Genomic DNA, 12,532 nt, shown 5'->3' with positions numbered 1-12,532 from the left:
GCCAAGCCAGAGAGCATGTGGCATACGGAGGCCAATAGGAGCTAACGTTTCATCAGTTCGGCCCAATAAGAGATCGCATAGAGCCTTTTAGCGCGAAAACGCGCAAATTCCGACGGGGTTCACAAACGTCTCCCAGGGCGCTTACGAATACTATCGGTACAGAAAATAGAAGAGATAAGCTTTCCAACAAGGGCACAATCTTCTCGTTAGGCCTAGTGTGCGCGGAGCGGCTCCGTGGTGAAAAACGTAAACATTGCAGCGCTCCATGCGCGCGGGGCGCCGCTTCGCATCTTTTTGCATTATCGGCGCGTCTAAAGTATCACGTAGCAAAACAACTAAGCAACGGACCTGAATGAAACTTCGTGGAGATATTCTCCAGAAGTTTGCGAGCCTAAAAATGGGATTTTTCAAAATTGACTATTTTTTTTTAATTTTGATTTTCACGGCTGTGTCCCCCCTTAACTGGCTAGACTAATTAATCGCAGAGTGCATTGCGACCTTGCGCTTTTAAAGTGTGCAAATGTATTTGTGTAGCGATTTCCAAGCTCCAGTTCCGTAGAGCCGAGTGGGCGATGATAGAGCTTACATTTTAACTTTTGGGCTTCTTTAGTTGTTTTCTTAAATATTTCACAAAAAACTTAAATACATTTAAATATATATTACACACGTGTTGAATAAAGCTTCAGAGTAGCAGTTCACTAAAATTTCAATGAGCACCCATTGTGTCAGCAAATCCTTTGGGACCATTTTGTCTGGGTTTGCACTTGGGACCATATTCTGTCCGGGACCATATTCTGTCCGGGACCATATTCTGTCCGGGACCATATTTTGTCCGGGACCATATTTTGTCCGGGACCATATTCTGTCCGGGACCATATTCTGTCCGGGACCATATTCTGTCCGGGACCATTCTGTCCGGGACCATTCTGTCCGGGACAATTTTGGCCGGGACCATTTTGTCCTACACCCAAGATATGTGTAAGGTGTCTATAAAGTGGTGCGAAGAAACCATAAAGGTGCATGTTAAATCATAAAAGTGTACTTCACTGAGCAAGAGCTGAACACACTAAAGATGTGACTAAAGCCACAAATCACACAGGTTTCCTCTAGAGCTTTTTTTATTTCACAATATATACAGTGTAGACCGCATATAACGTATGCCGCGGGAGTCGCGAAAATCCGCACTATAAGCGGTACCGCGCTATAACCAAAACATCAATTTTTCAGGCCAAAATACATGCCATCAGACAACTTACCTTTGTAAAACAATTTATTCAATGTTAGATGAAAAATAAAGCTTAGTTTGAGGAAAGTCTTTATTTCACCAGACTAGTACACTTCTCTCTCAAGTGTGTCACACATTTTGAAAGAAATGAGCGACTTTTGCCTGGCGCAGCCTTTTAACGGCGTCGCGGGTTGCGGACGGACGTTGCGAGCGTTCAGGATTGCTAACCCTAATCACTTTTCTCCGGCAATGAAAACGCGTGAAAATTTGCATCTTTTATACGATACGCGCCAGTAATACCTTCAACTTGAGCACAGGCATGAAATGCTCCAAATAAGAAATCCGGGCGATGTTTGAAAACACAAATGCTTAGAAAGCACCACTGTAGTCAAAGTAACACAATGACACGGGCGTTTCTGCCGTCTTGAGAGTGCCGCCACATCATCGCCGCACGAGTAGGTGGATCTTCCCTTCTAGTACGTGCTGGGTTATCATAGCGACACACAACGAAAATTCACAGTCAAGAATAGCGCTTTTACGCGGAACGATGAGCTTCTACCACGCCGTCTACGTCGACGATCAAAACCGACACCATGTTTGCGGATAGAAGCAGCCGGCCGGCCCGCGACCGGCATGTAACGCGCGCGAACACTTCTCCTCGACCTGCGATTGGTCTGCCGTTGCGGTTGTTTCCAACGTTTCCAACGCAGCGGAGGGATGCACGCACGTGAACGACACGTGCGTGCGTCCCTCCGTCGCTAAGGCAACTGAAGCCTCTCCTTCGCTTCTCCCCGCTTCTTCGAGCAACCTCCTTGCCATCCTTGCACCCGCGAGTGCCGCTTGCAGCTAGCGCCATTATCTGGTGTCGCACAGGGAAGCGTGCTCGCTGCGCCGGTCGGGGCGGTCGGCGCGCTGCTCCAGAAACCGCACTATAACCGGTATTTCCCTTCGCGCGCCTGCATTTTAAGCGGTATGTAATTACATGGAGTTCTATGGGAGGCGAACCGGTGGTTTAAAAAAGCCGCGTTATACCCGATCCTGCACTAGAAGCGGTTACGTTGTGAGTGGTCTATACTGTATTAGAGTAAAAGCATGTTCATAGAAATTTCAAGGAGTGCCAAAATAGTTTGAATCAATCGAAGCCCGAGTTAATGAAAGTAAACCAAAAAAGACCACATTTGGCACTGGGTAGATACGGAAATGTTCGTAAGTGCCATTGCTTATGAGGAAAAAAAAAACATCCAGAATCACTTTAATGCGCAAATATTAAGGGGGCACTGAAGGACTTTTTTGAAGAAACTCGATTTTAATGGGATATTGTTTGTCGGTCTTTAGGCAAAAAAAAAAAAAAAAATGACCAGTCCTAGATTTCAAGACATCCTAGTAAACTCGCAGTAATAAAAATAAATGGGCAACATTTTTTCTTCCGGTGGAGTCCTTGCCACCTCAATAAATTTAACCAATAAAAATAGTTGCTTGCGTGGAGATTCTGAATTATTATTGCACTTTTTAGGTGCATTGTGAACTATATCTTGACAAAAGAAACATCAAATCTTTGGGTGTAAGAGACATAATACCGCAGTTATTGCTTAAAAACGCCATCCCATATTTGAATTGATTTTTGATAGGAAAATCAGGTGCCCATGAGTGTAATTCTTTACGATAGAGCTCGTAGATTCAGTTCTAACCATAAATAGACGACCTCAAAGTCCAAATTCAGAAAAGTGAAAAAGAAAAGAAGAATCAGACAATTCCTAGATTTTGATACAATATGATAAGCAATATTTATTTTGGCTCAGGAGAGTTTCACTAAATGGTTCTGGGTGCCTCCATTTTGGTGAAAAGTGGGCGCAACTGGCGCTCCTTACAGTTCTCAAATGTGGCTTTTCAGCTCTGGATACAGGAAGCTCAGGCGACATTGTTTTGCTCCGTCGCAGACTCCATTTCAACACAAAGGACGAAAAACCGTTTCTTGCAATTTCCGGGAAAGGTGCAGAAAAGAGGAAATATTTCTATTCAACACTCGGGGACGTCCTTTGCTTGGGATTTGAGAGCTCACCTTCGTAACAGTAGCTTTGGTTGACGAGGTTGGTGCGAGAGTACTCGTAATTCAGGTTGCTGATCGTGTTCAAGACCTGGAACATAGTTCATTCCATACTCAAAACGTTGGGACTTAAGAAGGCAGTGCAACAATTTGAGTGTTAAAACAATTTGCACTTTGTAATTTTTATACCGTTTATCTTGGTAAGAACACGAGAAATCGCATGACCATTGAGAGAACGCACGACCATCCCCCAAAATACTGAGATTCGGCTGCATAATTGAGAGGGAAAAAACACATTATTTCTCTATGTACAGTCTGCAGCCGTGTGCGGTAATCGTGGAAATTCAAGTGTCATGCGGTACACCAGTTTTCGTGGCGCCACCTAATGAAAGTCCACCCTCGCGAGTAATACCCCCTCCCACCCCACTCTCCCCATGGTGAACGGGACTTTTGTGTTAATCGCCCGCCGCAAAAGACATAACCCAAGAAGAAACGCCCCATGACGTCACTGTGCGCATAACTCTAAAGATTGCATAAGAGTGGAGGGGCACACTGAAATTCGGTTTCATGCGATTGTACACAGAAACTAGCGCAAGCAAGAAAAAACTATTTTTCTGTTCATTCTATAAATGGCATAAAATAATTCCCACAAAGATTTGGTCAAACTTTAAGAATTGCTGCCCCTTTAAAAGGCAAGGTGATTGAGTGCTGGGAGTAATCCCTTTTGTTGGGACAGCATACATCTGGGACACTGGCATCTGCTTGCAACAATATGGATGTGAAACATCGTTACAACAAATGTCTACTATGAAATTGCATGTTTAACCAAGCAGAGCTGAAATTCCAGTCAATTTTCTATCTGGTCACTATACCTTCATTACAACCAATTTTTTTACGAGTCACGTTTGGCAAAGGGTGTTATATGTTTCAAAAATAGCGCAAGGACGACGGAGGGAAGAACGAGAGAAAGAGCGCTAACTGGCGTAGATATGGCCTAGTAAGGTAGTAATAACCAATATTTCCTGGGTCAGACGTAACCAAGTGTCCATAGATCATTCTGACAAAGACAGGAAAACCCGACTATATCAAAACCATTTACATCGAAATATCCCTTATATCAACTAACTTTTGTGCACAGTAATGTTACAGGTAATATATGGCAAAAACTAGGGTTACGTCAAACAAAAATAGCAGCCGCCGCCAATATATTAAACTGCCAAGAGCGCTGTTTTGCTCTACAAGCTTTCCTTTCTCAAACAACCCGGTCGATCGCCCGGAAAAAAAAAATCTCTTTTGCGGAGGGGAGAAAGTGCTCCCTCTCCCCGCTCCGTCCGCTAAAGAGGTTCTTCCCAGCGGTTGACGCTTGGTAGAAAACAAAAGCCAGCTTCTTCTGCTAGCTGGCTTTGCTCTAATGCAGCCTTAGGGGAAAGATCAACTTGCAGAGCAAAAGGGCACTCTGCAGGGGAAGGAGCTCCTGCTTGGACGTGCTCCATACTCTGGGCATAATTCGGTGCTGGAGAAGGCAGCGACCTCAACATTCTGGAGTCACTGCATACCGTAGAAAAATATTGTCATGCAACGAAGAAAAAGCGGCAGAGTATGCAAAACTATTTCATTCTGTCAGCAGAAAGTGGATTTTGGAGAGTCAAATTCATTCAAACGCTCTATCGAACTGGCAGACATTTTTTTACAGGTTTGACTGTAGCTTGCCGACTCTAGGCCCGTCTCGGACAGGGAAATTTTCCCGGCAACTTCAAGGTTGCTGGCAAATTCGTTTTCCTCGCTTTCCCTAGATTCTCGCGCTGCAAGGGGAATCTGTGGGATCAAGTGCGGCTCAAACCGGGCGAGCAGCTCTGACAACTCGGACACGTTTGAAGCGGCAGCAGCCAATCGGGAGAGTCATATTTCCACGTGGCACCACTGTGGTGGCGACGAGGGCATAACACGAGATTTCCCTTGGTTCTAATTTGAAATGAATCATTTCCAGGGGTGCTCAACTCAAAAAAGGCACAAAAATGTTTCTTGTTTTCACTACCTGGCAGACAGGATATCTGGCATCATGGCACCCGTCTGGAGCACATCCCTGCGGGCCAGACAGAAAGTGCCTGGCACACCCCTCGCAGGGAGAAATCCCTTCAGAAACTGGTATCCTCAATGCCATAGAAAAATAGAAACAGGGGATGATACTGTAAATTTGTAGCGATTCAGTTGTTGCATGGGAATGCAGCTGGAGCCGGTGTTGCTACATCAGGTTGCTGGGAGGAATTCTTGCGTCTGAAGCAGTCTTCAGGAAATAGCTTGTGCTTAGAACAGCACAACGTTCAGACTATGCCCCATCTCCTACGACCTTTGTTGCCACAGTCACCAAGCAAAGATCATAGCAGTGCTAGAACGGTACCTTGAAAATAGAGGAGATTCAGGGTTGTCGGTCGCTAGGAAGGAATTGGAGAAGCGATGGGCTTCGTGTGAATTACCCCGTTTCTGGAAATGCGGTCGTATCCGTCCAGGAGGGTAACGCTGCTGTCCAGGGCGCCCACTCCGCACAGGGACTTGCTCTCTGCCGACAGCTCCACGCTCACCTTGGAGCCCGGAAGGGCTTGGTCCGGAGAGAAGGACAGGGAGACCTGCAGGTGGGATCAATGGGACATGGTCCAGAACGCAAATTCTTTTCTGCCATAGATTGAGGAATCCACCAGGTATATTTTCACAGGGTTTCATCCATTTTTGATGAAACTATAGCAATTATTTGGAGCGCATCAATGCTATGGAAAAGATCTGGCCACTTGGAATGTTTCCATTTCACTTGTTGAGCATACATTTCATTTTATTCAATCTATCCTTCCAAAATAGCAGCAAAGAAGTCTCAAATTTAGTGTCCTTCCAAAATAGCAGCAAAGAAGTCTCAAATTTAGTGTGCCTGGGAAATTGGCATTTTGCTTTATAAATAGCTTATCAAACTCATGTAACATTTGCTACGAGACACAGAAGACGAAGAATTTACCTCATTTTGCCAAACAATGTTTTGACAAAACTAGATCAGTTCTGAGAAGAAAGGCCTGTTAAGAGCGAATGCAGCTCTTGAGGAGCAGGAGGGGAGAGGATACCCCTCATCCTGCCTGCTACTCCGAGCGGCGTAACCGTGAGGTCACGTGGCCCTCGTGACCTCACGGAGGTAACGTGACGTCACCAATGTCACGTGACCTCATGGGGTCACGCAACCTCACGTGACGTCACCGGGGTCAGTTGACCTAAAGGGAGTCACGTGACCTGATGGGAATCACATGATTTCACGGTTACGCCAACGGCGTCGCAGCGCAAGCCGAAAACGGGCGCCGAAGAGCTGGGCTCCAAAATATTTCTATGGCTGCACTCTTCAGGCGTTCTGCTTTGCATCTAGCAAAGGAAAGTGCTGGGTATTTGAATTGGTTTACAATGATAGAGAAACAAAACAATGCACCCATGAGTCCCACAATTCCCTTCCCAATTAATGTACAGAGCTGAAATTTCTTCGGCACCCTTCAATACAAGTAGCAGACTCAGCTGGTTTCCTTTCAAGCTAGGGGTTCCAAAGCTCCTGGGTTGTGTAGTCCCTCAAGTGCAGTGTATTCTCCCGCTTTCACTGACGGCAATATGGCCCGTATACAATCGGACTCAATTTCTGCCCAGCATTTCTTTGCACACCAAACTCTTCAGTAAGCAGCTGAAAGAGGGGATGAAGCCTTCGTTAAAGTGCAGTGTTGTGCTCAAGGTGGATACAGTTAAAATACAAGAATAATAAAAGTTTAAACTCCAGAAAACGTTTTAGAACATAATGCTCTTGGGGTTGTGTCATGATGTCTACATGCGTTTTAGTGAAGAAAGAAAACGCCAGACATCAGCATTAGTTTGGGATGCTTAGGGTGCACAGATTTAGTTATTGCCCAAACAAAAATCTAATTCCTAAGCACCTTAGTTTAAAAGGAGGGTGCAACGATTTCTGGCCTCGAGTCACCCGACACTTCTGAAGAAAACCGATTTTGCCTGCGTGTCCTAGTTGTTGCGTAAAAAAAAGGTCCTTTGTGGCAGCCCTCCGCTCCCTCCCAGGGTCCCAACTGGTCCCCCTGCTAGTGACGTCATTGGGGGTAGCTTCCCGCTCTCTCAGAGGCCTCTGCGTACAGTAGCGGGCGTTCTGCTGCAGCTAGGGCGGGGTCACGCAAGCTTCTCGCCCTCATTCCTTTGGCTCTCACTCGCGGGTGGGGGAAAAAGCTAGACTTTGGCTTTGCGGTTATGGAACATTTTTTAGTGAAGGACATGTTCTCTCTATCCTCCGGGACACGATAAAAAAATGACGACATGCAAATTTTTTCTAATCTTGAAATTAGGGGTGTGCGAGTACCAAATAGTAGTTTTCGAATCAAATACCGATTCAAACTAAGAAAAGCCAAATATCAAATCGAATAGCGATTTTATTTGTAGGAATTTTTCAAAGTGTGCTGCGAATGAGATGATTCTATGTGCAGACTATGCACCTCGTGCAGAATGTGCATCTCGTACAGAACAAAAGCTATAATGTATAGAAGTTCTGGTGAAACAAAAAAGAAGCTGTTGTTGGACGTTGGGCACTAAAGATCCAATTTTATGGCGCAAGCACAATCTATCTACCCTAATTGTCACAAAAAAAACCAAAGTTACAGCCACGCGTGCCTCTTTTCCTAGTTTAAAACACGACCTAACATCGCAACTTTTCTTTATATTTGTATATCTCAGAAAAGGGGCACCTTCCGATATTTGGTCTCCATTTTAAAGAAGAAAATGGGCGCTTGAAATTTTATTTCCCATAAATATACAGATACGTGTTAAATCTCAGTAAACAGTCTTAAAGGCCGACGTGCACTTTGCACTCTCCACTTCTGCCCGCCTCCTCCTTTCCTACATCCTCTCCACATTTTGCCTTGCTCCAACTTGACTTCCCTCGCACCTTAGGGGAGGGGGAGCGCTAAGAGGATTATCCTCCCTGCAGAAAACCGAGGTCGTACGTCGGCCTTTAAACAATACAGTCGAACCTCGATATAACGAACTTCAATGTAACGAAATCCTCGATATAACGAAGTATTTTATTTTTCATAATTTTTTGCCCATAGACCCCATGTATTTTTAGTCTCTATATAACGAAGTCTATTTTGCTGCTATTTCAATATAACGAAGCGCCATTGCCATAGAAGGCAATAAATAAATAGACTCTAAAAAACAACTTCGCAAAAAAATTGTGGTTAAAAAAAAAATTATGCGCAAACGCGAGCGGTTGATAGGTTACTTCACGGGGACAGGCCTTCCAACGTTCCTAGGCTGCCCGAGGGTGCGGCGCCGGTAGCGCCGGCGAGGCATGCGGCAAAGCGGATTCCGCGGGGCTGGACAGAAAATGCCGAGCAAAAAGTTAACACGGCATAACAGCATCACCACTGACATTCACTGATCATCGTAGTCCACTGTACCGCGGGTAGCGCGGGAGCCAACTTCAGCGGGGGAGCGACGTGATGGCGCGACCGCACGGGCAGTGCCATCCAGGAGAAAACCGAGAAGACCGATTATCGCTGGATTATCGTCTTGCGAGCGTGATGTAAAGCAAAGGCGCAAGCACACTGTGGGCCCTGTGTGCGCAAGGGGGCAAGTAAACAGTAAACTGTGCGGGCAAGAGTGCTGTGTAGGTTGGAAACATTGGCACCGCCTAAACTACACACTACACTGACTACACCGTGGCCTAAACTAAACAGCTTTATTTTTCAACCGGGCGGTTCACTCACGTGCTTGCTGCCATAAGGAAACGTAAAGTTCTTTTTTTTTTATGAGAAAGCAAACGTTTTGGACGCCATCCTGAAGAAACTGCCGAGATCACGAGCACTCGGAAAGTGCTCGACGGAATGGACGTACTGAGGAGGTACACGGCGTCGCATGGGCAGCAAGATGCCGTGCAAGCGCTCTGGGCGCTCGAACGCCGTATGACACCGCTGCTACCCTGCTACTGTCGGACAAGGCGCAAGCAAAACTCGCGGACTACTTTGCCCCTAAATAAATGTCATTTTCGGTGAGTTTTCATACCCGTAAAATGTTTCGGAATTTGTTTTTTTGCATGCTAAAGCCAAATTTCGATTTAGCGAAATTTCAATGTAACGAAGTAAATTGCGAATTTTACCGACTTTGTTACATCGAGGTTTAACTGTATACTGTAAACGGCAAAACTTTCGCGAGGACCTAATTTTCGTGCATTTCGCGAATCGCCTACAATTCGCGAAAAATACGTCCCGCCAACAATTCAAACAATATGTGAACGCTACGGAAGCTGCACTCGATTCGAGAAAATTAGAACCCGCGAATAATTAAAAATTTTCAGCTTTGGCGCGATTCGCAAAAATTTGAGCTTGCGAAAATTAAGTCGTTTACATTAATCTGAGGTAAGAAAAAAAAAAACCTGTGGTTAGGTGGCACAAGTCACTGTCCAACTACCGCTATGCACCCATTTTTCCGCCTATCTATCCTGTTTTAGAGAGCATTGATCTGAAAGAGGGAGCAAGCGAAACTGAAACCATGGAGACGGCTCCAGCGCAGATTGGTCGTAAGTTGTTGTGTTGTCGCATGGAAAGAAGGCGAGCAAACGGAAGAGCGACGACGCCTGCCCTGCCTGCCCGATCCCGCCTGATCCCGACGCTTTCGCCTTTTTGTCACCTTCTCGAAATTCGTAACTCAAACGCGGCTAGCAAACGTTTGGAAACCCTCTCAAATCTAGGCACACTATTTTTCCGTTCCGAATCAGAATTTGTGGCTTGCGGATCCGAAAGAGGGACGACGACAATTCGGCTAGTTTCATCGGCGTGGTTAAAGGGACACTGACACCCCCCAAAATTTTTTTTCCATTTTCTGCCAGGGGCTTCATTATGGTGTCGGAGGACTACCCTATTAATATTTTGCAACAGAGTAACGTATTTTTTTAATAAAGCCAAAAGACGCAACTGCTCGAACCCGAAACCGAAACCCGACGGAGGTCGGAGAAGTGGAGAGAAGAGAGTGAGTGGCGGAAGTCACGTGGCTACACCCAACCGTGTGGGTTTTTTTTTTTTTTTTTTTTTTTTCTCCTTCCCGGTAGCAGACGACATGCGGCGTACGGGAACTGCTCGCCGTGGGATTCTCTTGCAGTTATGTATGTTCCGCTCGTTGTTCTGTACTCCAAGATGAGTTGTTTTGTACATTGAGGAGTTGGAGATGAGTAGTGAGTGCCCGTGGTGAATTTTGATCGGCTCCGAAAAGAATACACCCGAGATGTTGCGTGAAGAGCTGGCTGACATGTCCTGCGTCCGAAACAGAAGTGGCATTGTGCGACAGAGTTTCCGAAAGATCAACGGGATCGGGACCAACGGCTGGCTGCAATTCCTGTAGACCATTTACGGGCACCTCGGAAAGCGGACGCTATCTGATTTATATGCTCCTTGCATTTTGTGTAAAGTGATTACATTGAGTTCGCAGGTGTCAAAAAGGAAATCCCATAACATTTAATTCAGCGACGTGTCGTCCACATTTGTTTCTTTTTTTTGTTTGTTTCTTCAGTAATTATTGTAAAAAAAAAAAAAAATAAGATGTAGACATCGGAAAATATAAAAAAAAAAAAAAAGAAGGTTTTACGGGGGATCGAACCCGATCCTACCGCGTGTGAAGCGGACATCTTTCCCGCTAAGCTACTCGGGTATATCGAAGTCAGCGGATCTCTTTCCTTAGTAATAATTCAGCCGATAAACTGTAAGTTTGAAAGTTTGCTGCCGATTTTCCTCTAGCAAAAGCACTCCCGGGTCGAAGTCGGGATGCACCACGCATTGGCGACATTCTCACCTAGTAAAGAAATCGTACGCGTGCATATTCAACTCGAAGTAGACACGTCGTGCTTGACGTTTGCGCGAGCGATGCCTTCAGCCACGAGAAGGGAGCGACGGCTCGGCGACGGCTTGGCGACGTCTTCGTGCAAATCGGCTTGGTGGTCGGGCGTGTCGTACGGGATGAATACCAATTCTTTTGATCAGTCCCAAATTTCTCTTTTAAAAGTAGACGGAAATCGCCGGTACCGCGAACGACAGTTCTGAAATAGAGGTCCCACGCCCGTCGTCCGCTGCCATCGCCGTTCCCGCGAGTCCCACGATACGCGAAACGACGAACGCACAGAATGCTTCCGGTTGTCTGTGGAACTTTTTTTTTCAATCAACGTATTTGCAGCTTTTTAGAAGCCACAAAAATTGGGTTTCATATTTTTTTTCTATTTTTAATATTGAGTGTGTGTTTTCAGTGACCCACGACTTTGATTAAATTTGGTGGTCGCATCGATACCTTAGAAAACGGCCCGTGACCGCGGAAAAGAGAGTGAGCGAGACTCGAACCGGCCAGTTCTTGATCGGTGGTTTTCGGGCGGAAAGAAACCGAATTTCGAGCCGCAAATTCTGTTCTGGGTAGTTGAGCTCTCATATGTCACGTACAACTAAAAACCTCGGCGAGCATAAATACCCTGTCAGTGTCCCTTTAACGTGGTTTTTCTTCTGTGATCGTGCAGTCGCCGATTTCTGCGAGTGTGGCAAGTGTGTTCTACATTGGCGCTTCAATTTGAAACGAGGGGCTTTACTTGTGAAAAGAATAAAGCATGGCGCAGAATTCCGGCCTCCCAACAATTCCTCTCTGGAAGTGGCGCAAACGGGACGTTTCGGTTGTGATTCAAGGGTAGATTGTGTCACGATCGTGAGTAAATCTGCGTGCTATAAAGTGTGTGGCATTCGTTACTTTTCTTTTTTCTAACCTGTGCGTTAGATTTTTGTGGAGTGGTAGGACCAAGAGGCGTTTCTCGCATGATCTGTCTCACAACACGGCGCTTAGATCAGAAGAAACAGATTTTTTGTCAGCTCCACGCCGACTGCCCGTTTTTGGCAGATATATTGAATATTCGAGTGACCGAATATTAGCAATTTAATTCGCGAATCAAATTATTCGGAAACTTTCTATTCGACTCATATATTCAAGTATTCACACACCCGTACTTGAAATCGTTGCACCCGCCCTTTAAGGACCCACTTCATTTCATATTGTGATTAGGGGACCAAGTTTGCGGAAAATTCTATAAAATCTGCAAAAGAAAAGCATTAGATCATTAGCTAAGTTGTTAACCGATTTCACCTTTTTTCTAGTGGCCTCCACGGCCACCAACTAAGCCCCAGGGCTAGAAAAAATCCTAATCAAAATTGCCTTTTTTTTTATAAATT

At 45.5% G+C, this 12,532-nt stretch overlaps 1 protein-coding gene across 4 annotated transcripts in view; it reads right to left on the bottom strand.

The window, feature by feature from the left end:
- LOC8031367 (alpha-2-macroglobulin-like protein 1) overlaps positions 1 to 12,532 on the bottom strand; it is a 209,204-nt gene that overhangs the window by 80,492 nt on the left and 116,180 nt on the right. For all 4 annotated transcript variants that reach the window (XM_029988207.4, XM_029988211.4, XM_029988219.4 and 1 more), the window contains exons 15-16: positions 5,744 to 5,893; positions 3,285 to 3,360 (exon numbers count right to left, since the gene is read on the bottom strand). In XM_029988207.4, the coding sequence (XP_029844067.3) occupies positions 3,285 to 3,360; positions 5,744 to 5,893 (226 nt within the window). The remainder of the gene's footprint in view (positions 1 to 3,284; positions 3,361 to 5,743; positions 5,894 to 12,532) is intronic.

The sequence above is a fragment of the Ixodes scapularis genome, unplaced genomic scaffold (genome assembly GCF_016920785.2).
Source record: "Ixodes scapularis isolate PalLabHiFi unplaced genomic scaffold, ASM1692078v2 PGA_scaffold11__112_contigs__length_91849675, whole genome shotgun sequence".
NCBI classification, from domain to species: Eukaryota; Metazoa; Arthropoda; class Arachnida; order Ixodida; family Ixodidae; genus Ixodes; species Ixodes scapularis.
The sequence above is the reverse complement of the archived record's forward strand: the minus strand, read 5'-3'. Positions and strand labels throughout refer to the sequence as shown.